Source organism: Podarcis raffonei, chromosome 10, assembly GCF_027172205.1.
Source record: "Podarcis raffonei isolate rPodRaf1 chromosome 10, rPodRaf1.pri, whole genome shotgun sequence".
Lineage (NCBI taxonomy): Eukaryota > Metazoa > Chordata > Lepidosauria > Squamata > Lacertidae > Podarcis > Podarcis raffonei.
The window spans coordinates 70,734,684-70,756,220 of NC_070611.1; the positions used below are offsets into that span (position 1 = coordinate 70,734,684).

The 21,537-nt window shown below is 47.8% G+C and overlaps 1 protein-coding gene across 1 annotated transcript in view; it reads left to right on the forward strand.

Annotated features, from left to right (window-relative positions):
- The window catches only part of LOC128422132 (collagen alpha-1(XIV) chain-like), a 71,619-nt gene that overhangs the window by 12,437 nt on the left and 37,645 nt on the right, over nt 1-21,537 (forward strand). Inside the window, exons 2-8 of the mRNA XM_053405736.1 lie at nt 2,430-2,572; nt 9,875-10,055; nt 11,271-11,430; nt 12,886-12,979; nt 14,918-15,091; nt 18,778-18,938; nt 21,128-21,257. Of these exons, the coding sequence (XP_053261711.1) occupies nt 2,494-2,572; nt 9,875-10,055; nt 11,271-11,430; nt 12,886-12,979; nt 14,918-15,091; nt 18,778-18,938; nt 21,128-21,257 (979 nt within the window). The 5' untranslated portion in view covers nt 2,430-2,493. The remainder of the gene's footprint in view (nt 1-2,429; nt 2,573-9,874; nt 10,056-11,270; nt 11,431-12,885; nt 12,980-14,917; nt 15,092-18,777; nt 18,939-21,127; nt 21,258-21,537) is intronic.

A 21,537-nucleotide genomic window follows, 5' to 3' on the forward strand; every position in this document is an offset into this window, starting at 1 on the left:
GTGTATGTGTGTGCATTATATGTTCAGAAAGAAGAAGAACTGTTGGTTTTATAAAATGAGTTCCAATGGCTAAGCAATCCAGGAAACATAAGAAGTTCCAATCAGTATGGATATGATTCGGTTCCTGGCAGTAGAGGCTGGTGATGTTGTGGCACTTAGCATCACTGCAGCTTACCAGGAGGGGGTGAGGTCTGCATGGTGCAAGCAGATTGGCTCCGCCGGTGTGTTTGCACCGCAACAACCTCACCACCAATGGACCTTCCCCTTCCCAGTAAGCTACAGCAATGCCCCTGTTGGGAGGTCAGGTAAGGACCACTGCATTGCACCACTGACCTCTACTGGTGATTAAGAGGCACAGCAATGTCCATGTTGCAAATTGATGTGGAGAACCGGGAGCTAAATGTGGTCCTCCAAGTATTCTTGGAGGACCCAGTAGTGATGTATGGGAGTGAGATGTATGGAAGTGAGAGCTGGACCATAAAGAAGGCTGATCGCTGAAGAATTGATGCTTTTGAATTATTGTGCTGGAGGAGACTCTTGAGAGTCCCATGGACTGCAAGAAGATCAAACCTATCCACTCTGAAGGAAATCAGCCCTGAGTGCTCACTGGAAGGACAGACCCTGAAGCTGAGGCTCCAATACTTTGGCCACTTCATGAGAAGAGAAGACTCCCTGGAAAAGACCCTGATGTTGGGAAAGATGGAGGGCACAAGGAGAAGGGGACGGCAGAGGTTGAGATGGTGGGACAGTGTTCTCGAAGCTACAAACATGAGTTTGACCAAATCGCGGGAGGCAGTGGACGACAGGAGTGCCTGGTGTGCTCTGGTCCATGGGGTCACGGAGAGTCGGACACGACTAAACAACAACAACAACAAGTCTTCTCTATCCAACACTCGGTTGGGACTTTCCCTGGGCCATGCTGCCAAAGGAATGCCCACGGCACATGGCCAGGTCTTTATTGTCAGAGATAACACAGTAGCATCTACAACTCTCGAGATCTAGACATACCAATCTCATGGCTAGGCAGTTATTCCCAGGTCCGTGCTGCATGGAGCAGTTGCAGCAACAGAGGGCACGTCCCCTCCATCAGTTTGTGTACCTTCCCCCAATAGTCTGCATGCATGCAGACAGAGACTGTGCCTACAGGGAAACTTCCTCTACTCCTCCCTTTTCAATCCACCCCTGGTTCTGGCAGACAGCGGGGAAGCATATGGACCTTCACTTCCTTGACCTGCTTCTTCCTTTTCTCCTGACCCATCCTGTTCTCCACCTTCCAGCTCTGAAGCTCCCTCCGCCTCTTGCCTCCAGGCTGGCACAGTTCCCCACAAACCACTAGCCCCCTCTCCCAAATTTGACCCCAGCTCCCTTTCTCCCAGTGCACTCAGCAGCGTCCTGCCGTTCCCTGACACATGCCCCCTCACCAGTCTGGTTCTACCCTCTGGACCTCTTGTGGAGGAGGCACATGAAGAAGGAGGAGGAGGAGGAGTTAGGATTTGATATCCCGCTTTATCACTACCGTAGAGGTAAAGGTAAAGGGACCCCTGACCATTAGGTCCAGTCGCAGATTACCCGCAGATTACTCTGGGGTTGCGGTGCTCATCTCGCTTTACTGGCCGAGGGAGCTGGTGTACAGCTTCCAGGTCATGTGGCCAGCATGATTAAGCCACTTCTGGCAAGACCTGTTTACCTTCCTGCCAGAGCGGTACCTATTTATCTACTTGCACTGGCGTGCTTTCGAACTGCTAGGTTGGCAGGAGCTGGGACCGAGCAACAGGAACTCACCCGTCGCGGGGATTCGAACCGCCGACCTTTTGGTCAGCAAGCACTAGGCTCTGTGGTTTAACCCACAGCGCCACACCATGTCCCCTTCCTGCCGGAGCAGTACCTATTTATCTACTTGCAATTTTTGGCGTGCTTTCAAACTGTTAGGTTGGCAGGAGCAGGGACCGAGCAACGGGAGCTCACCCCGTCACAGGGATTAGAACCGCCGACCTTCTGATCGGCAAGCCCTAGGCTCTGTGGTTTAACCCACAGCGCCACCCGTGTCACTACCATAAGGAGTCTCAAAGCGGCTGACACTCTCCTTTCCCTTCCTCCCCACAACAAACACTCTGTGAGGTGAGTGGGGCTGAGAGACTTCAGAGAAGTGTGACTGGCCCAAGGTCACCCAGCAGCTGCATGTGGAGGAGCGGAGACGCGAACCCGGTTCACCAGATTACGAGTCCACTGCTCTTAACCACTACACCACACTACACCACCCAGATGGTGGGCTCAGGGCCCAGGTTTGTTCCAATGGGAGGATGTGATCCTTGAGAGGTCCTGAGCCATTCAAGGATTTATAGGTCTAAACAAGGCCCGGAATTGTGCCCAGAAACAGACCACTAGCCAGTAGGGGCTGTTGTTAACAAACCCTCTTTTTTCTGTTGCAGAAACTTGACTTTGCGGTCTTTCCAATGACACCTCTGTCCCAAGAGGGGTTTCTACAGTAGGAAGATGAAAGCATCGTGTGTTGAGTTCCTCCTCCTTCTGGCAGCTATTGCAGCCCAGTACAAAGCATCAACTCCACCAGAAGGTATGCTCAGACCTCCTCAGGTGTGGCAGGCAAAGCAAAACAGACAGAATCAGCTATCCTTATCTGTGAGATGCTGGTGTGTTCTTGGGGGGGCGGGCGTATTTGCTATGCGATTCCTTCCTCGGGGAGACTCGCTTGGTTCCCCCCACCCCAATCTCGCTGTATGGAAAAGTCTGGGGAATGTGGACCCAGCAACACGAGTCTTGAAGATCATGGAGATCAGCTTTTGCCCTGGACATTGCGTTGTATCCAAGTACGTTCTACACAGAGTAGAACTATTGAAGCTCATGAAGCCAGTCGTGCCCATTCATTTAAAAGGGGCCTACTCTGAGTATATCCAGCACTGGATTGTCTTATTAGCCTTACTGATTGCTTGACTGACCTACTATGGTTAGGATTTATTTATTTGTTTCAGTGGTTCTGTGGCAATCGGTTTCACTGTAAACCGTGTTGGGCGCCTGCTGAGAAGGTGATCTAGAAAGGAAAGGAGGAATAATAGAATCATAGAATTGTGGAGTTGGAAGGGACTCAAGGATAATAATAATAATAATAATAATAATAATAATAATAATAATGAAGAAATATTATTTATACCTCACCCATCTGGCTGGGTTTTCCCAGCCACTCTGGGCGGCTCCCTACAGAATATTAATGTCAGTGTTTGAAAAAAGCAAAGGTCCCGATTTCTTTTGTCCCCTCAGCCTGGTCCTTGGACCCTTGTCTGTATAAAGGAGTCCACGAGAAGTGTGTCCTTGCAGAGTATTTTCTGCTTTTATTCTTAAGAGCCTTTATCTGCAAAACGACCAACCAGCTGTACACACATCAACACTACCAGCTTTCATCAACCAATCCACACCAAACACTAACATTGATCACTGTATATATACAGGTACAATTAAGTGAAAGGTTTCATGAGTCATTGTAGGCCACTGACTCATGCTGACATTGAAGAAACAGCGGCCAATTTTTAGCCATGACAATTAATACTACTACTACTACTACTAATAATAATAATAATAAAGCGATAAAACATCAAACATTAAAAACTTCCCAATACAGGGCTGCCTTCAGATGTCTTCTAAAAGTCAGGTAGTTGTTTATTTCCTTGACATCTGATGGAAGGGCGTTCCACAGGGCAGGAGCCACCAACAAGAAGGCCCTCTGCCTGGTTCCCTGTAACCTCCACTTCTCGGAGCTGGACCTCAGTGTCTGGGCTGAACAGTGGGGGTGGAGACGCTCCTTCAGGTATACAGGGCCAAGGCCGTTTAGGGCTTTCAAGGTCGGCACCAACACTTGTCAAATCCCTTCCAAGGCAGGAATCATTTGTGACCCACCAAGCTAAAGACCAATGACTTATTCCAAATAACCTGAGGCTCTCAGGCTCTCGCATTTAATTCTGTTCTGCTTCCGGTGATGATGCCAAAGGATCGGCCCCTGCCCCCAGCCTTCTTGCAAAAGCGTGGGGCACCCCTCTGCCCCTGAAGTGGACTGGAGTAATTTAGGCCTTCAGAGCTTTAGGTGGGTGGGCAGAGACATGTTCCTCAACTCCCTACTTATTATTCCTAGTGGCTGGCACCCTGAAGCATTCAGAAGGCTGGACACCCATCAGGATGACCCTTGAACCCCCCCAAAAGGGGTAGCCACCCCTATTCCAGAGCACGCATTTGAATTTTGGGACGCTTGTCAAAAGAGCGAAAAGGAAGCTTTGGCGGCCACTCCAGAACTCACACATATTAAATTCCAAACTGTCAATTAAGCCAATATACTTGACTATAATGCTGTTTAATTCAGAGCCGGGAAGGGCGCCATAAATCAGCGCCTGCGAGTGTCCCTGCCAACCTTTTGATTTATGAAACCGGGTAATCTAAGAGGCGCGAGGAAATTCTCAAATAAAATCATATTCCCCCCTCATGATTAATATAGCTGTCTCGAGTTGGCATTATTTGTTGCAGGAGGGGGCCGGCCTACAGAGGCTTTAAAACACACAGTGCAATGCTTTGTGGCACGGAGCAAAATAGAGAATAGGTTGGAGGGATTGGGGGTCCACACAGATGATGTGAGGGCCAAAGGCACGCCCCCTATCAGTGACCCCGGGGGAGTTCCTAGTTGATGTGCATCAGCAGGACTCCCCCTTTTGTTGTTGTTGAGTCGTTTAGTCATGTCCGACTCTTCGTGACCCCATGGACCAGAGCACGCCAGGCACTTCTGTCTTCCACTGCCTCCCGGACCTTTGTTAGAATCATAGAATAGAATCATAGAATCAAAGAGTTGGAAGAGACCACAAGGGCCATCGAGTCCAACCCCCTGCCAAGCAGGAAACACCATATAGAAACACCTTGTTGGCAAGGTGATGTCTCTACTTTTTAAGATGCTCTCTAGGTTTGTCATTGCTTTTCTTCCAAGAAGCAGGCGTCTTTTAATTTCGTGGCTGCTGTCACCATCTGCAGTGATCATGGAGCCCAAGAAAGTAAAATCTCTCACTACCTCCATTTCTTCCCCTTCTATTTGCCAGGAGGTGATGGGACCAGTGGCCATGATATTCGTTTTTTTGATGTTGAGCTTCAGACCATATTTTGCACTCTCCTCTTTCACCCTCAATAAAAGGTTCATTAATTCCTCCTCACTTTCTGCCATCAAGGTTGTGTCATCTGCATATCTGAGGTTATTGATATTTCTTCCGGCAATCTTAATTCCGGCTAGGGATTCATCCAGCCCAGCCTTTCGCATGATGAATTCTGCATATAAGTTAAATAAGCAGGGAGACAATATACAGCCTTGTCATACTCCTTTCCCAATTTTGAACCAATTTTGAACCAAAGTGAGCATAACATAAAACAATTGTTGTTGTTTAGTCGTTTAGTCTTGTCCGACTCTTCGTGACCCCCTGGACCAGAGCACGCCAGGCACTCCTGTCTTCCACTGCCTCCCGCAGTTTGGTCAGACTCATGCTGGTAGCTTCGAGAACACTGTCCAACCATCTCGTCCTCTGTCGCCCCCTTCTCCTTGTGCCCTCCATCTTTCCCAACATCAGGGTCTTTTCCAGGGAGTCTTCTCTTCTCCTGAGGTGGCCAAAGTATTGGAGCCTCAGCTTCAGGATCTGTCCTTCCAGTGAGCACTCAGGGCTGATTTCCTTCAGAATGGATCGGTTTGTTCTTCTTGCAGTCCATGGGACTCTCAAGAGTCTCCTCCAGCACCAGAATTCAAAAGCATCAATTCTTCGGCGATCAGCCTTCTTTATGGTCCAGGTTTCACTTCCATACATCACTACTGGGAAAACCAGAGCTTTGACTATACGGACCTTTGTTGGCAAGGTGATGTCTCTGCTTTTTAAGACATCACCATGCCAACAAAGGTCCGTATAGTTAAAGCAATGGTTTTCCCAGTAGTGATGTATGGAAGTGACAACAATACGAACGACCAAATAAAAGACTTCCTTTATCCTATGTCTGGCCTCCTTCTTTACTTCTTATAAACTGTGTCCTTTATGAATAATTATTAAGATTTTTCCTAATTATAACTTAAATATACACAAAGTTTCCTGCAGACATTAAGCGAAACAAGTCCAGGTATGTATTTTAGGGCACTGTTTTGTGAAGAATTCTCTGTGTTTCCCCCATGCTTTGTGAAACTCTTTTCTTTCTGCCCCCCCAATAAATTTTTATTATTTTCTTAACACAGTCTTATACAGTAAATCAAATCACATATATACTTTTAGCTCTGCTGAGCTTGTGACTTTCCTTCAACAGGTATCCCTTATTCTCTTGAATCGCATATTTTAATATTAAACCTCTTATCTGTCCTTACATTGTAGGAGTTATTTCAGTCCAGCCAGTGTTTTTAAAATTTTACAATTGTCCTTTAAATACACAATAAATTTACTCCAACTTTCTTGGAATCTCTGATTGTCCTGATCCTGAATTCTGCCAGTCAGCTTGGCTAACTCCGCATAGTTCATCATTTTCGTCTGCCACTCCGCAATGGTAGGAATTTCTTGCAGTTTCCAATTTTGGGTCAGCATGTTTCTTGCTGCTGCTGTGGTGTACATAAATAATTTTTGGTCCGATTTCTTGATCTGTTTCCCCATCAAGCCCAGCAAGAAGGCTTCTAGTTTTTGGGGGAAAGTATATTTAAATAAAGGTCCGTATAGTTAAAGCCATGGTTTTCCCAGTAGTGATGTATGGAAGTGAGAGCTGGACCATAAAGAAGGCTGATCACCGAAGAATGGATGCTTTTGAATTTTGGTGCTGGAGGAGACTCTTCAGAGTCCCATGGACTGCAAGAAGATCCAACCTCTCCATTCTGAAGGAAATCAGCCCTGAGTGCTCACTGGAAGGACAGATGCTGAAGCTGAGGCTCCAGTACTTTGGCCACCTCATGAGAAGAGAAGACTCCCTGGAGAAGACACTGATGCTGGGAAAGATGGAGGGCACAAGGAGAAGGGGGCGACAGAGGACGAGATGGTTGGATAGTGTTTTCGAGGTTACCAGCATGAGTGTGACCAAACTGCGGGAGGTAGTGGAGGACAGAAGTGCCTGGCGTGCTCTGGTCCAGGGGGTCACGAAGAGTCGGACACGACTAAACGACTAAACAACAACAACAACAACAACATATTTAAATATTTTCTTAAGTTCATTATAGATCACTGATTGCTAAAAACTGGAAAAAAAGAAACTGTGCCAACAAAAAAGGAATGAAAAGCATCTATCATGCTTTTGAAACTCTTGTCTAGTGTGATCTCTAATTGCCCTCTGTTAATCTGGCCAGCTCAATATACTCTAACAGTTTGTCTTGCCATTCCTTTTTTGTTGGCACAGTTTCTTTGCCCCACAGTTTTTAGCAATCAGTGTAGACAACACTGAGTTAGAGGGACCAATTCCTGACTGGGTATAAGGCAGCTCCTCGCGTGCCTAACAGGTATCCAGGCCTCCCTGCCATTTAATAGAGCCACTTTTGCCTTGCGGCTACAGCAGGCAGCAGCTGACATCTCGGAAACACCGTTTAAAGCAATGACAAAGCATTTTCCAGCTCTTAAAGCGCTTAATCTATTCTAATTGGATTTCGCTGTCTGGATGAATGATCTTTCGTGGACAGAATCCAGGTGAAATCGGCTCCACTGGGGAATCTGTGTTTTTTTAAAAAAATATGTAATTTTTGCTCCTTTCCTTTTTTTGGGGATGAAAAAGTTCTTTATTGAAATTTATTCATGTCATTACAGATTTAATTACACACACACACACACACACACACACACACACATTCTTAAATTAGTTTAACTTAGAATGTTAATTTTACCTTCTAATTCCACTTAGAAATCAGCTAAGCTAAAATCGTATAATGGTACATAAAATAAAACAAAACAACAACAACAAACTGAAGTAAAATAAATATAGACTTCCCATCATTTTCTGATATAGCTGACATTTGTGATTTTGTATGTGCTTATTACCTTACATTCAATATACTTTCTAATATTTTCTTACAACCTAGCCTACCGATTTTCCTTTATTTCTTAATATTTTATGTACACAAGGGTCATTCAGACACTACCATGGATAATATGTTGCTGTTATTTTTTTGTAAGTATCTCTTAAACATTTCCCATTTTTGAGGAAATAATTGTTTGGTGTTACCTCTTAACCTATTTGCTCCTTTCCAATTTTACTCTGGTTCATTTTTTTAAGAGTCAAGGCTTGTGGAAACTGACCAAGCTTTTTTTAATAGGCTCCCACATTTAGTTGAGGGGTGAGGGATCCTTTTCCACATCCCCTTCTTTTGACATTTTCTTTATTTGCTTATCTCATAACCTGGGGTCACTTGAGGTCACACATGCCGCCTACATTCAAAGCACTCTTATACTTGTCATGGGGTTTCCATCCATCCTATAAACTCTCAACACCATTGATAAACTACAGTGCACAGGATTCTGAGTATTGGAGCTGAGGCTCCAATACTTTGGCCACCTCATGAGAAGAGAAGACTCCCTGGAAAAGACCCTGATGTTGGGAAAGATGGAGGGCACAAGGAGAAGGGGACGACAGAGGATGAGATGGTTGGATACTGTTCTCGAAGCTACCAGCATGAGTTTGATCAAACTGCGGGAGGCAGTGGAGGACAGAAGTGCCTGGCGTGCTCTGGTCCAGGGGGTCACGAAGAGTCGGACACGACTAAACGACTAAACAACAACAACAGGATTCTTAGAGGAGGGAAGCCATGGTGATAAAAATGGCACAAAAGCACTTTAAATGTATTGTGCGGATGTGGCCAGGATATCCAGAGGTTCTACTAGGAATTATAGGTACAGTGGTACCTCTGGTTACGTACTTAATTCGTTCTGGAGGTCGTTCTTAACCTGAAACTGTTCTTAACCTGAATACCACTTTAGCTAATTGGGCCTCCTGCTGCCGCCGCCACATGATTTCTGTTCTCATCCTGAAGCAAAGTTCTTAACCTGAGGTACTATTTCTGGGTTAGCAGAGTCCGTAATCTGAAGCGGATGTAACCTGAAGCGGATGTAACCCGAGGTAACACTGTACTGAGATACCAAAGGAACAGAAAAGATTGTTTATGTATGTGACAACAGCTGCACTGATGTTACTAGCCCAGTGATGGAAGGAAAATGAGAAGAATGGCAAACCAAGTTGATGGACTATGCCGAAACGGCAAAATTAACAGTGAAGCTCGGAAATCAAGAAGACAAGAACTTTAATAAGGAATGGGGAATTTTTATGATTTATTTACGAGACCACTGTAAGCAGGTTAAAACATTAGCAGGATTTTAACCACACTTGTAAAGTGTGGATAATTTAGAAGGATTAAACATTTGGATAAGTATTGATATGCAGTTGTAAATAATAATACTGTTAGAACCTGTGGAAGGGATGGAGGGAAGTCAAGAGATTCGGGGTAATCTCAATATTTGGATCTTGAATTGTTTTTTGTTGTATGTTTATACTACAGTCATACCTCGGGTTACAGCCGCTTCAGGTTGCGTTTTTTTGGGTTACAGACCACCAAAACCCGGAAGTACCTGAATGGGTTACTTCCAGGTTTTGGCGGTCGCGCATGCGCAGAAGTGCTAAATTGCGCTTTGCGCATGCGCAGAAGCGCCAAATCACAACCCGCGCATGCGCAGACACGCAGCTGTGGGTTGCGAATGTGCATCCCGCACGGATCATGTTTACAACCCAAGCATCCACTGTATTTAAAATCAAATTAAAAAAATATATACCCCCTCAATGGATATCCAGAGGTTCTTTTATGCAGCAATGACCTCTCATTTGCTTTGTCTTTCTCTTGCTGCAGCCTGCAGCACAGCAGAGACTGCGGACATTTTGTTCCTCGTGGACGAATCGTGGAGCATCGGGGAAAGCAATTTCCAGCTGATCAAGGACTTCATCTACACCATCATACGGACGTTTGAAAACGTGGTGGTGGGAAAGTCGGGTGTCCGTCTGAGTGTGGTGCTCTATGGGGACAAACCAAGGTGCGCATCACTTTCCCGCTTCTGGGTCCCCTCGCTCCTAGGATGTATTTTCTATCTGTATTTTAGGAGGTCTCACTTCAGGATGTAAAAGGGGGTTCCTCTAACTATTTGCTGTGTGGTTGGGGTGTTACGGAATGTTCACAAAGATTCCAACTTCCCAGGAAAAAAGCGATGATTCACAAACCCAAGGGCGATATGGAATTTCGTATAAAGTAGGCAGGAGCTGGAATGCATTTTGGGTTACTTCTGGGTCTTTTGCTGTGTCTTGAGGCTCAAGCGGCCTCGGTGGCACAGAATACCCACCATCAGCTTCGGCTGGTGGACCAGTTGCACCCCTATCTGGACAGGGATAGCCTAATTTCCATTGTCCATGCTCTGTTAACCTCTAGATTAGATGGTTCAGAAACTTCAGCTGGGGCAGATTTTGGTGACCAGGCTGCTCACCAGACGGTTTGAGCAATATTACACCAATCCTGGGCTGAGTTCACTGGCTGCCAGTTAGTTTCTGGGCCTAATTCAAAGCGCTGGTTTTGATCCATAAAACCTTAAACAGCTCAGGACTGCAACACCTCAAGGACCACTCCTCCACATATAAACCTACCCAGACTCTGTGATCATCTTCTGAGGCCCTTCTTTGTGTGCCTCCTCCATGAGAGGTCTGGAGGGTGGCAATACAAGAACAGGGCCTTCTCTGCAGTGGCTCCCGGTCTGTGAAATGCTCTCCAGAGGGAGCTTTGCCTGGCGCCTTCATTATACACCTTTAGGCACCAGGCAAAAGCATTCCTCTTCAACCAGGCCTTGGGCTGATGAACATCTTAAACCCCTTTTCAATGTGCTTATGGGAGAGAAGGGTTATTAGTTGTTGTTTGTTCTTGTTTTCATTATTATGTGCTTTTATATTGTATTTCTATGTTGTGAACTGCCCTGAGATCTTCAGATTTGGGGGGTGGAATACAAATTAAACAAACAAACAGCAATGAATTAAATGGCAGTGCCCTTTTGCAACAAAACCTACTGCCTTTCTTGCGGTTCCTCAAAACAGCACCATTGCTGAGGTTTCGCAACACATCCATTTAGCTACGGGCAATGAGTTAAAGGACTCTGTTAATTAATTTTAAAAGCCACAATTGAAATAACCAATATTTGATTTCTTCTGTGTCTGGAAATAACTCTGTTTCCCTTTGTTTTATCCGGGGACTGCCTTCCTGCCGCCAGAGTCAGTATCGATCTGACGGACTACATCACCATTGAGGAGGTTCTGGTGGCTGTCCGAGATCTGCTCTACGAAGGGGGCAATACCAAGACAGGGAATGCCCTCTCCTTTGTAGCAGACACAATGGTCAGTGTGGGGACACTGAGAGAAGATGCTGCAAAGGTGAGTGATGCTGCAGGTTCTTACCTGGCAGGTGTTGAAATGGGTTGCTCTAACCTAAGGTTGGGACGCGGGTGGCGCTGTGGGTTAAACCACAGAGCCTAGGACTTGCCGATTGGAAGGTTGGCGGTTCGAATCCCCGCGACGGGGTGAGCTCGCGTTGCTCGGTCCCTGCTCCTGCCCACCTAGCAGTTCGAAAGCATGTCAAATGCAAGTAGATAAATAGGTACGGCTCTGGCGGGAAGGTAAACGGCGTTTCCGTGCACTGCTCTGGTTCTCCAGAAGCGGCTTAGTCATGCTGGCCACATGACCCAGAAGCTGTACGCCGGCCCCCTCGGCTAATAAAGCGAGATGAGCGCCACAACCCCAGAGCCGGTCACGACTGGACCTAATGGTCAGGGGTCCCTTTACCTTTACCTTTAACCTAAGGTTACCAGACGTCCCAGGTTCCCAGGGACAGTCCCTGGATTTACACATCAGTCCCCATAAAAAATCCACTGAAGCTGAAAAGTGTCCCCGGATTCACTGAAAAAAAATCTGGTAACCTTACACCAGAATATGCCTTAAAGGTAAAGGGACCCCTGATCATTAGGTCCAGTTGCGGATGACTCTGGGGTTGCGGCGCTCATCTCGCTTTACTGGCCGAGGGAGCTGGCGTACAGCTTCCGGGTCATGTGGCTAGCATGACTAAGCCGCTTCTGGCAAACCAGAGCAGCGCACGGAAACACCGCTTACCTTCCCGCCAGAGCGGTACCTATTTATCTACTTGCACTGAGATCTGCAGAATTGGGGGTGGGGAGTGAGGCTTATATTCAGGCCAATATGGTATGTGTACCAATAATATTAATATTAAACCCATTATTGGCTTGTGAGTGAGCCTTCACATAGCCGGAACAGCAGCACCCATGTACAAGAGCAGGCTTGCAAGGACCTCAAAGTTTACAGAAGTAAACAGACGTTCTTTAAGAACCGAAAGGAAGGTAAAGGTACCCCTGCCCGTACGGGCCAGTCGTGTCCGACTCTAGGGTTGTGTGCCCATCTCGCTCAAGAGGCCGGGGGCCAGCGCTGTCCGGAGACACTTCCGGGTCACGTGGCCAGTGTGACGAAGCTGCTCTGGCGAGCCGGCACCAGCGCAGCACAGGGAAACGCCGTTTACCTTCCCGCTAGAAAGCGGTACCTATTTATCTACTTGCACTTAGGGGTGCTTTCAAACTGCTAGGTGGGCAGGAGCTGGGACCGAAAGACGGGAGCTCACCCCGCCGCGGGGATTCGAACCGCCGACCATACGATCGGCAAGTCCTAGGCACTGAGGTTTTACCCACAGCGAGCTTAAAAACAACCCAGTAATGGCTGAACCGGCTCAATGGGCTGATTCTCAGGGACTCTAGCACAGGGAGAAGAAACCTGTTCCCTTTTCCACATTATTGCTATATATTTCTATTTTTGGTGTCGTCGCAGGCTGTCGTTTTAATCACAGATGGGAAATCTTCTGATTCCGTTGAGGAGCCAGCAGCGGCCCTTAAGAACAGGGGGGTAACCGTGTTTGCTGTGGGTATGTACGGCTAGAAATAAAAACCATGGGGTCCATCACATCAGTGCTCAGCAGCTGGCGTGGTGTAAATGGTCAGAGCATTGGACCTCTGTTGGGGGAGAGACCAGGGTTCCAACTCCGCCCTCAGCCATGAAGCTCACGGGGTGCCCTTACACCAGTCCCACTGCCTCTCTGCCTAACCTACCTTCCAGGGTTGTTGTGGGAGGGGAAAGAACGACGTGGGAGGGGGCTGCTTTGAGCTCCCGGGAGGGGGGAAAAGGTGGGATGTCAGTACAATAAGAAAACAAACAAATAGTCGCTGCCACCTACTAAAATAGATTTATAAGAACTACTAACTTACTTAAAAACAAGCAAGAAAACAGCAGCAGCATAACATTTGGGTTGAAACATGGGTTATAAATTGTTGTTAACTTTTGGGCAGGCATAGGCAAACTCCGCCCTCCAGATGTTTTGGGACTACAACTCCCATCATCCCTGGCCACTGGTCCTGTTAGCTAGGGATGATGGGAGTTGTAGTAGTCTCAAAACATCTGGAGGGCCAAGTTTGCTTTTGGGGATGGGGCCGGGCCATCTTTATTTTTTATTTTCTTTATAGTTTATTATTTCATTTCTATCCCACCTTTTCCTCCAAGGTTTCCAAGGTGGTGTAAATGGTTTTCTCCCCCTCCCCAATTTATCCTCACAACAACCCTGTGAGGGATTTGAACCCTGGTCTCCCAAATCCTAGTCTACCACTGTAACTACTACATCTTACGGAAGACTGGGAGGGAATCCATAAGAGATGGGTTTCATTTGAGGACATCCCTGGGCAGAAGATGAACCTTCTTCCCTTCTTCTCATGATAGCCCAGAATCTGCTGTCACGGGCAGATGTGCCCCGGCTCATTTATCCCACAATGGGAAAGATGGCCCTCTTGAGATGTTGCTCCCATCACTCCTGAGCTTTAGCCGTATTGGTTGGGAGTGATGGGACTTGTAGCCCAAGAACATTCAGAGGACCACCTATGCCCTATTCTGTTTATCACTTGGAACGTTGTGGGAGCCATTGAGACCTTATGACGAGCCAACTGGATCAGGCCCATGGCCCATCTGGTCCAGCATCCTGTTCTCACAGGAGCCTGCGGGAAGCCAGTGAGCAGGATCCGAGCACAAGAGTCCTCTCCCCACCCTGTAGTTCCCAGCATTATATTCTCCAGCTGCGGAAGCAGAACATAGCCATTGCAACTAGTTAGCTCCTGATAGTTTTCTGCTCCCTGAATTTGCCCCAACCTCTTTTAAAGCCCTCCAAGTTGGATGGACCCATCAAAGTCCAGTCCATTCCAGTTCCATGTGGGGATTGGAATACAAATGTCTTTTCCCATTTCTGGGTGGATTTTTTAAATGGAAGATCATTTAAAAACATAGAAACACACATTTCTTAAATCATGAAAAGTATTTATGAAGCAGTCCAAGGATTTCATGCTCTTTTCTTCTTTTAAAAAAAATCTTTAAAATTTCAAATGATAGGGCATCCAGCTGATGAATAGCATGATCCCCTGAGAGCGATGAGGCTTCATATTCCCTCATGTAAAAAACCAATGTCTATTCCCATATAAGCAGTGGGGACTTACTCTTCAATAAGTCTGAAATATGACTGCAGCCTAAGAGATTTATTTGAAAATAGCTGATGACATCTTTCTGCAAGGCTTGAAAGAAAACTGGTTCCAAATGCACCATTTTGCCACAAGGCACATACTCCACAGGCCATCAGAACTTGTAACAGTTCGAAAACCTGATCACCGTGAGCCTGGTATCTGGTGTGTACAACATTTTAATTTCTTAAAAGTGTGATACTATGACCTGTGATCAAATAACTTGCCTCCCGTTCGAGCGAGTTTAAGGATGCTCTGTGGTTGCAGAAGTTCTTTGCCCACCTGTATTTCCTTCTCCCTCTGGTTAGGAATCAGAAACGCAGATAGGAACGAGCTGAAGAAAATAGCATCCGATCCCATCGAAGAGCACATGCTCTACGCCAAAGACTTTGGCCAACTCGGCAGCCTCTTGCGAAAGGTGTCCCGGAGGCTTTGCTTCACGGCCTCGGAGCCCCCGCAACCGGCCAAGCAAATAGCCAGTGGTGAGTCCAAGACACCCCCCTTTCCTTTATTGAAACCGCCCCAGCACTGAAGAGTCCACCCCAGTGGAAGGAAAGCCAGATGGAATTGGGCATGAGGAAGACTTGGAAGGTTATGGGGGTGTATGGGGTGTTCGGGGAGGGGTAGTACCTCTGATGGGGGACACATCATGCTCTTTCTGGGGTAGTTTGTTCACCTCTGGTCCCCACTATGCACTCAGCTCTCAACTGTGGCTCCTAGAAGGTGTCAACATGCGGCCACAATCCTGGGTAATGGCTTTGACCGGCTGTCTAAACCAGGTGAGTGTAGCCGATGGGTCTCAAACCCTCGGTTGAGGGACTTCTCCTGCATGCAAACTTAACTTTTGGTCTCCGTGTGTGGTTTGGGAGCTGCACGGTCAGGGAAAAAACAATGCTGTCCAGGGTTGTGAAGACTGCGGAGAGAATACCGTATTTTTCGCCCTATAGGACACACCGTCCCATAAGGCACACCTAGTTTTTTTGGGGGGGGGGGGAAATAAAGGGGAAAAAATTATTCCCCCTCCCAGGCGCGGGGCTGGGGAAGCCCAAGCTTTCCCCGACCCCAGCCACCAGAACAGACAACTCTCCGCAAGCCGTGGGAGCCCGGCGCCGGGCTCCCGCGCTTTGCGGAGAGCTGCGCCCAGGCTTCAGCATGCAGGCAACTCTCCGCAAGCTGTGGGAGCCCGGCGCCGGGCTCCCGTGCTTTGCGGAGAGCTGCGCAAAGCCTGGAGAGTGAGAGGGGCCGGTGCGCACCGACCCCTCTTGCTCTCCAGGCTTCAGCGAAAGCCTGCATTCACCCCATAGGACGCACACACATTTCCCCTTCATTTTGGGAGGGGGAAAAGTGCGTCCTATAGGGTGAAAAATACGGTAATTGGGTGCACTCTTCCCAGCTTGGATCAAATCTATGCTTCCAGGTGCCATAAGAAAGCTGCAGAGATAGCGCAGGATAGTGCGCACCCCGGAAATGATCTCTTTCAGCTTCTGCCTTCTGGAAGAAGGTACAGGGTTATAAAGACTAGGACTAGCCGCCTGAGAAACAGTTTCTATCCAAATGCGATTTTGGTTTTAAACGCAGTGTAAGGTAGTCTCTATGGGAGTATATTGTATTTAATTATGGGGTATCAGAGTTTTTAGGGGGCTAACCAGGCTGGGATAGTTAGGATAGCAGGCTTGTGGGTTTCTGAATGTCTGATGTAGATTTTCTATTTCGCTGTTCTGTATGGGACAATGACAATAAAGATTATCGTATCGTATCGTAAAGACAGGCTCTGGTGGATTGAGTGGAGGAGGTCAATAGTTGGATCAACGGACTAGAAGGCGGTTTCTGCACGTGCTAGAGAGGGAAGTGAGGGGCATATGGGGTTCATCAACCTGGGAAGGTAGCCTATCTAGGAGAAGGAAACCTCTGGCACATCTTTGGGAATAGAAAAGGCTCAGGAGCAAACCCTACACAAATCAGGAGTGGAGTCCTTAAGATGGTTGGATTGTGCCTTGTAAGCCCCCTTCTGGCCATTCCTGCAAGGCTAAATGTATTGCTCTGCTTTCCTTTGAACCACATCAGCGAGGCTGATAGGGGGGTCTTGTCATCTGGGCAACCAAGGACCTTTAGACACGTTGCCCAAGCTTGCACCCCAGGGTGGTCACTTTGGTGCTGCTGAGCTCACTTGGTTTGACTTCACCCTTGGAGGCACACTCCATTGTCTCTTGAGATAAAAGTAAAGGTAAAGGGACCCCTGGCCATTAGGTCCAGTTGTGACCGACTCTGGGGTTGCGGCGCTCATCTCGCTATACTGGCCGAGGGAGCCAGCGTTTGTCCGCAGACAGCTTCCGGGTCATGTGGCCAGCATGACTAAGCCGCTTCTGGCGAACCAGAGCAATGCACAGAAACGCCGTTTACCTTCCCGCCTGAGTGGTACCTATTGATCGACTTGCACTTTGACGTGCTTTTGAACTGCTAGGTTGGCAGGAGCAGGGACCGAGCAACGGGAGCTCACCCTGTCACAGGGATTCGAACCGCCGACCTTCTGATCGGCAAGTCCTAGGCTCTGTGGTTTAACCCACAGCGCCACCTGCGTCCCTCTCTTGAGATAGATGGGTGCAAAGAACAACTGTCTACTTCAGTGTCCTGGGCCCAGGGTAACCCGTGAAACGCAATCCAGGAACAGTCCCGAATCCAAAGGTTCCACTGGGAGTCAGTCCGACAGGGCCAAGGCAGGATATGAGACAGGAAATCAGGCAAGGACAGGTACAGGATCTCAGGCAGGATCTAGCATACAGCGATGTTGCTCCCGCAACCTGGGGCGGGGTCCGTCAGCCTTTTATCTTTGTTGGGGTAGCGGCCGGTCCTGATACCCCAGCGACTCACCTCCCTGTCTCACCCGAAGGCGAGCAGTCCTCCTGCAAGTACTCAGGTCTCTCCTTCTCTCAGACCTCAGTCTCTGCAGCTCGGGAGACGTCAGTGGGTGACTAGACCCAGAGGCTGCCTCAACCTCTCCTGACCCAACCGGTAGTGGAGCAGATGTAAGTGATGGCCCAGCTGGAGGCAACAAGGTAATCCCCGCATCTGGAGCCTGGGCAGACTCAGGCCCCTGACTCGGCCCAGCTGGTGCTTGTTGCAGGGGAACCTGTGCAGACTGGGGCTCTTCAGGATCAGCCCCCAGACTTGGTTCAGATGATGCCTGAGGCAAAGGATCCTGTGCGGACTGAGACTCCTCTGGTTCCGAGTCCGAGCCCGAGTCCCAGGCCATCACATTCAGAATGTTCCAGGCTCTTGCTTGGTCAGTCTGACAATGAAGTTTTGAACTTTTTGAGTTCCAGGAAGGCCCAGTGGCCGGTCTGTTACCTGATGTGATGGCCTGGGAATCGGATTTGGATGCTGAACCTGAGGAATCCCAGCCTGCACAGGAGTCCCCACCTCCAGAACCAGCTGAGCCGGGGCTGGGGCCTGAGCCTGAAGGGTCCTCACCTGTGCTGGGTCCTCAGGTGCAGGCACCAGCTGAGTCTGCTCTGGCTCCTGAGGTGATGGAGGACCCATTGCCTGCAGATGCTCCACTCTCAGCCCCATCAGAGGAAGCTGAGGTTGCCTCTGGGTCCGGTAACCCTCCAGCCTCTCCTGAGCTGCAGCGGCTCAGGGCAAAGAGGCGGAGGGAACTAAGTTCCCGCAGGAGGAGTGCTCACCTCCAGGCCAGGAGAGGCGAGTCTCCTGAGGATCGGGGCTGCCCTATGCCTCAGGGGAGATAAAAGCCAGCCAGCCCCAGTCCCAGGTTGCGGGAGCAACATCGTTGGTAGCCTGTTCCAGACTGAGCCCTGACCTGCTTCCCTGCCGGAGCTCCTGACCTCACCCAACGCCCTGCCCTGCGCCCAGCTTCGACTTCTATGGATTGCCTTTGTTTTGCACCATCGACCTCGGACTGAACTTGGACCTCACCTCTCGGTTAGCCCCTGGGACCAGCACACCTGAGAACATTTCACAGTGGGGAAGTTGCTCGTCGGTAGTTCTGAGGAAACTGCACAGGAGGTGAACGTTTCCAGTTCCAGCCTGGCTCCTGACATCCTCAGGGTCAGCCCCAATTTCAGCGTGGCCAGAATGCTTCGTCCAATTCCCTACCTGCCCCAACCATGTTCCTTGAAGCTCTGACAGGCTTCCCTTTCCCTTCTCCTTGCAGTTGAGAAGATTGTTGGGCCGCGGGACCTCACAGTCAGCGAACAGAGTCACAGCTCTCTGAGACTTAGCTGGACACCGGCGACCGGGAAGGTGACCAGCTACCGTATCCTCCTGGATTCACTTTCGGCTGCTGGGCAGATCTCTCCAGTGGATCAGCAGCAGGTAGAATCATATTGTACATTTGGAAGGGACTCTTTGTTGTTGTTTAGTCGTTTAGTCGTGTCCAACTCTTCGTGACCCCCTGGACCAGAGCACGCCAGGCACTCCTGTCTTCCACTGCCTCCTGCAGTTTGGTCAAACTCATCCTGGTAGCTTTGAAAACCCTGTCCAACCATCTTGTCCTCTGTCATCCCCTTCCCCTTGTGCCCTCCATCTTTCCCAACATCAGGGTCTTTTCCAGGGAGTCTTCTCTTCTCATGAGGTGACCAAAGTCTTGGAGCCTCAGCTTCAGGATCTGTCCTTCCAGTGAGCACTCAGGGCTGATTTCCTTCAGAATGGAGAGGTTTGATCTTCTTGCAGTCCATGGGACTCTCAAGAGTCTCCTCCAGCACAAGAATTAAAAAGCATCCATTCTTCGGCGATCAGCCTTCTTTATGGTCCAGCTTTCACTTCCATACATCACTACTGGGAAAACCAAAGCTTTTACTATACGGACCATAGCTTTCTAAGGTCATCAACTGCTGCAGTGTAAACAATCACAAACCCCATACTTACAACTCTCTGGTGGGTTATTTAGAGATCAGGGATTATTGTTTTATTTTTTTCATAATATTCTTTATTGGTTTTCATTTGCACACTCCGCATACACATAATGTATTACATTTCACATTTACACCTGCTCCCCAGAACTAACTTCCCTCTTCTGGCCTTTTATATCACATTAACTTTTTCGCATTGTCTTCATCCGTTTTGTATATTATTGTTCTTCTTTCGTATTTGTCCATAGAATGTCTATAGTCAAATAAATCCTCCTGTATATTCAATTCCTATTGTCTGTCTATATTCATTTACAACTACTGTTGGTTACATTAATCACATTGTACATTTTACTTTTCGTTATTTTCTTTATCCAGACATTTTCTTTGTATTTCACATTATGAGGTTTATTTCAGTTCTACTGGTTTCACTATTTCTAAGGTAAGGAAGGACAGAGGTCAGGGATTTTTAAAGAGTTTGGCCTCCGAGCAACGCATCTTGGAGAGTTTTGGCCCAGCCATCTTTTGCAGGTCACTCTGAGGTCACTATGTGGGAAGGTTGAGTTTTGCTCACTGATAAGACCAGAATACTGATACACACATGAATTCAGGGGTTCGTGGGTGTTAGGTGAGGGGTAGCGCCTCTTCTGGGAGGGACATTGAAATATACTCGGAGTCAAGTGTGAATTTCATGCTCTTTATTCAGCTCATAGTAGTAAAGAATGAAACTTTCCCCAAAATGTCTAGCTATATATACATTATTTACACAATGGGCCCCGCGTGATTGGCTAATTCCGGGCTGCTCCTGTTCGCCAGTCAGGTTGCGGATTCCCTCCTCCTGGAGCCTGATTGGCTGCTCCTGCAGGCCAATCAGGTCCCTGATTCACTCCCACCTGGAGCTGGATTGGGTGGCTCCTGTGGACCAATCAGACTGCTGCATTCTGGATCCTATCGTTCTAGGATTCAGCTCAGTACATAACAGCCATGTTGTGTTCCTTCTGGGGTCGTGTGACCTGGGGCAAGGTGAGCTGAAAGGCAGGAGATGCATGCCTTTGTTTCACATTTTTAATGTGTGACACTTTAATGTATTTTTAATCTTTGTTGGAAGCCGCCCAGAGTGGCTGGGGAACCCAGCCAGATGGGCGGGGTACAAATAATAAATTATTATTATTATTGTTATTGTTATTGTTATTGTTATTGTTATTGTTATTATATTTTATACCTGGAGGTCTCAGAACATACATGACTAAGTTTCTATACAGTTTAGGCAGTTCCGTCCCTATAATTTCCAAAAGAAAAGCTTGTGGGTTTTTTTACAAAAGTTATTTTAAACATCCTTTTCAGTTCATTATATATCATTTCCCAGAATCTTCTTTCTTGTAACTTGAATCCATTGCTTCGAGTCCTACCCTCTGGAGCAACAGGAAACAAACTTGCTCCATCTTCCATGGGACAGCCCTTCAGATATTTGTAGATGGCTATCCTATCTCCTCTCAGTCTCCTCTTTTCCAGGCTAAACATGAAGATCAATAGAATTGTAGAGTTGGAAGGGACCTCAAGGCCTACCTAATTCAATGCCGTGCAATGAAGGAACCAAAGGAGATATATATGCTCTTCCATACTTCCTCTTATTGATTTGGGTCTTGTATATGACAGATTGTTTTGGAAGCCAACAAGAGCTCAGCGCTGGTGACGGATCTGAAACCAAACACCAAATATTTCTTCACTGTCATGGCCGTCTACTCTGACGTTCTGGGGGAGCCAGCGACTATCAAAGCGAGAACAAGTGAGTTTGTATTTTGGGAGCACCACTCTTGTGGGCAGGCAAGGAAGACAGCTTGAAAACAGAATTCTGTTCTGAAAGCGTTTGCCTTGTTTCCACACATGCACGGGCGCCATGTTTCCAGATGCTAATAGGGTGGACAGGCCAGTAATACTATGATAGGGTAAGAGTTGCCATCTTATCTTTAAAGCAGTCCTCAGCAATATGGCGTGCTTGGGACTACAGCTCCCATTTGCCCCACACTCTACATGGGGCTACCTTTGAAGGTGACCCGGAAACTACA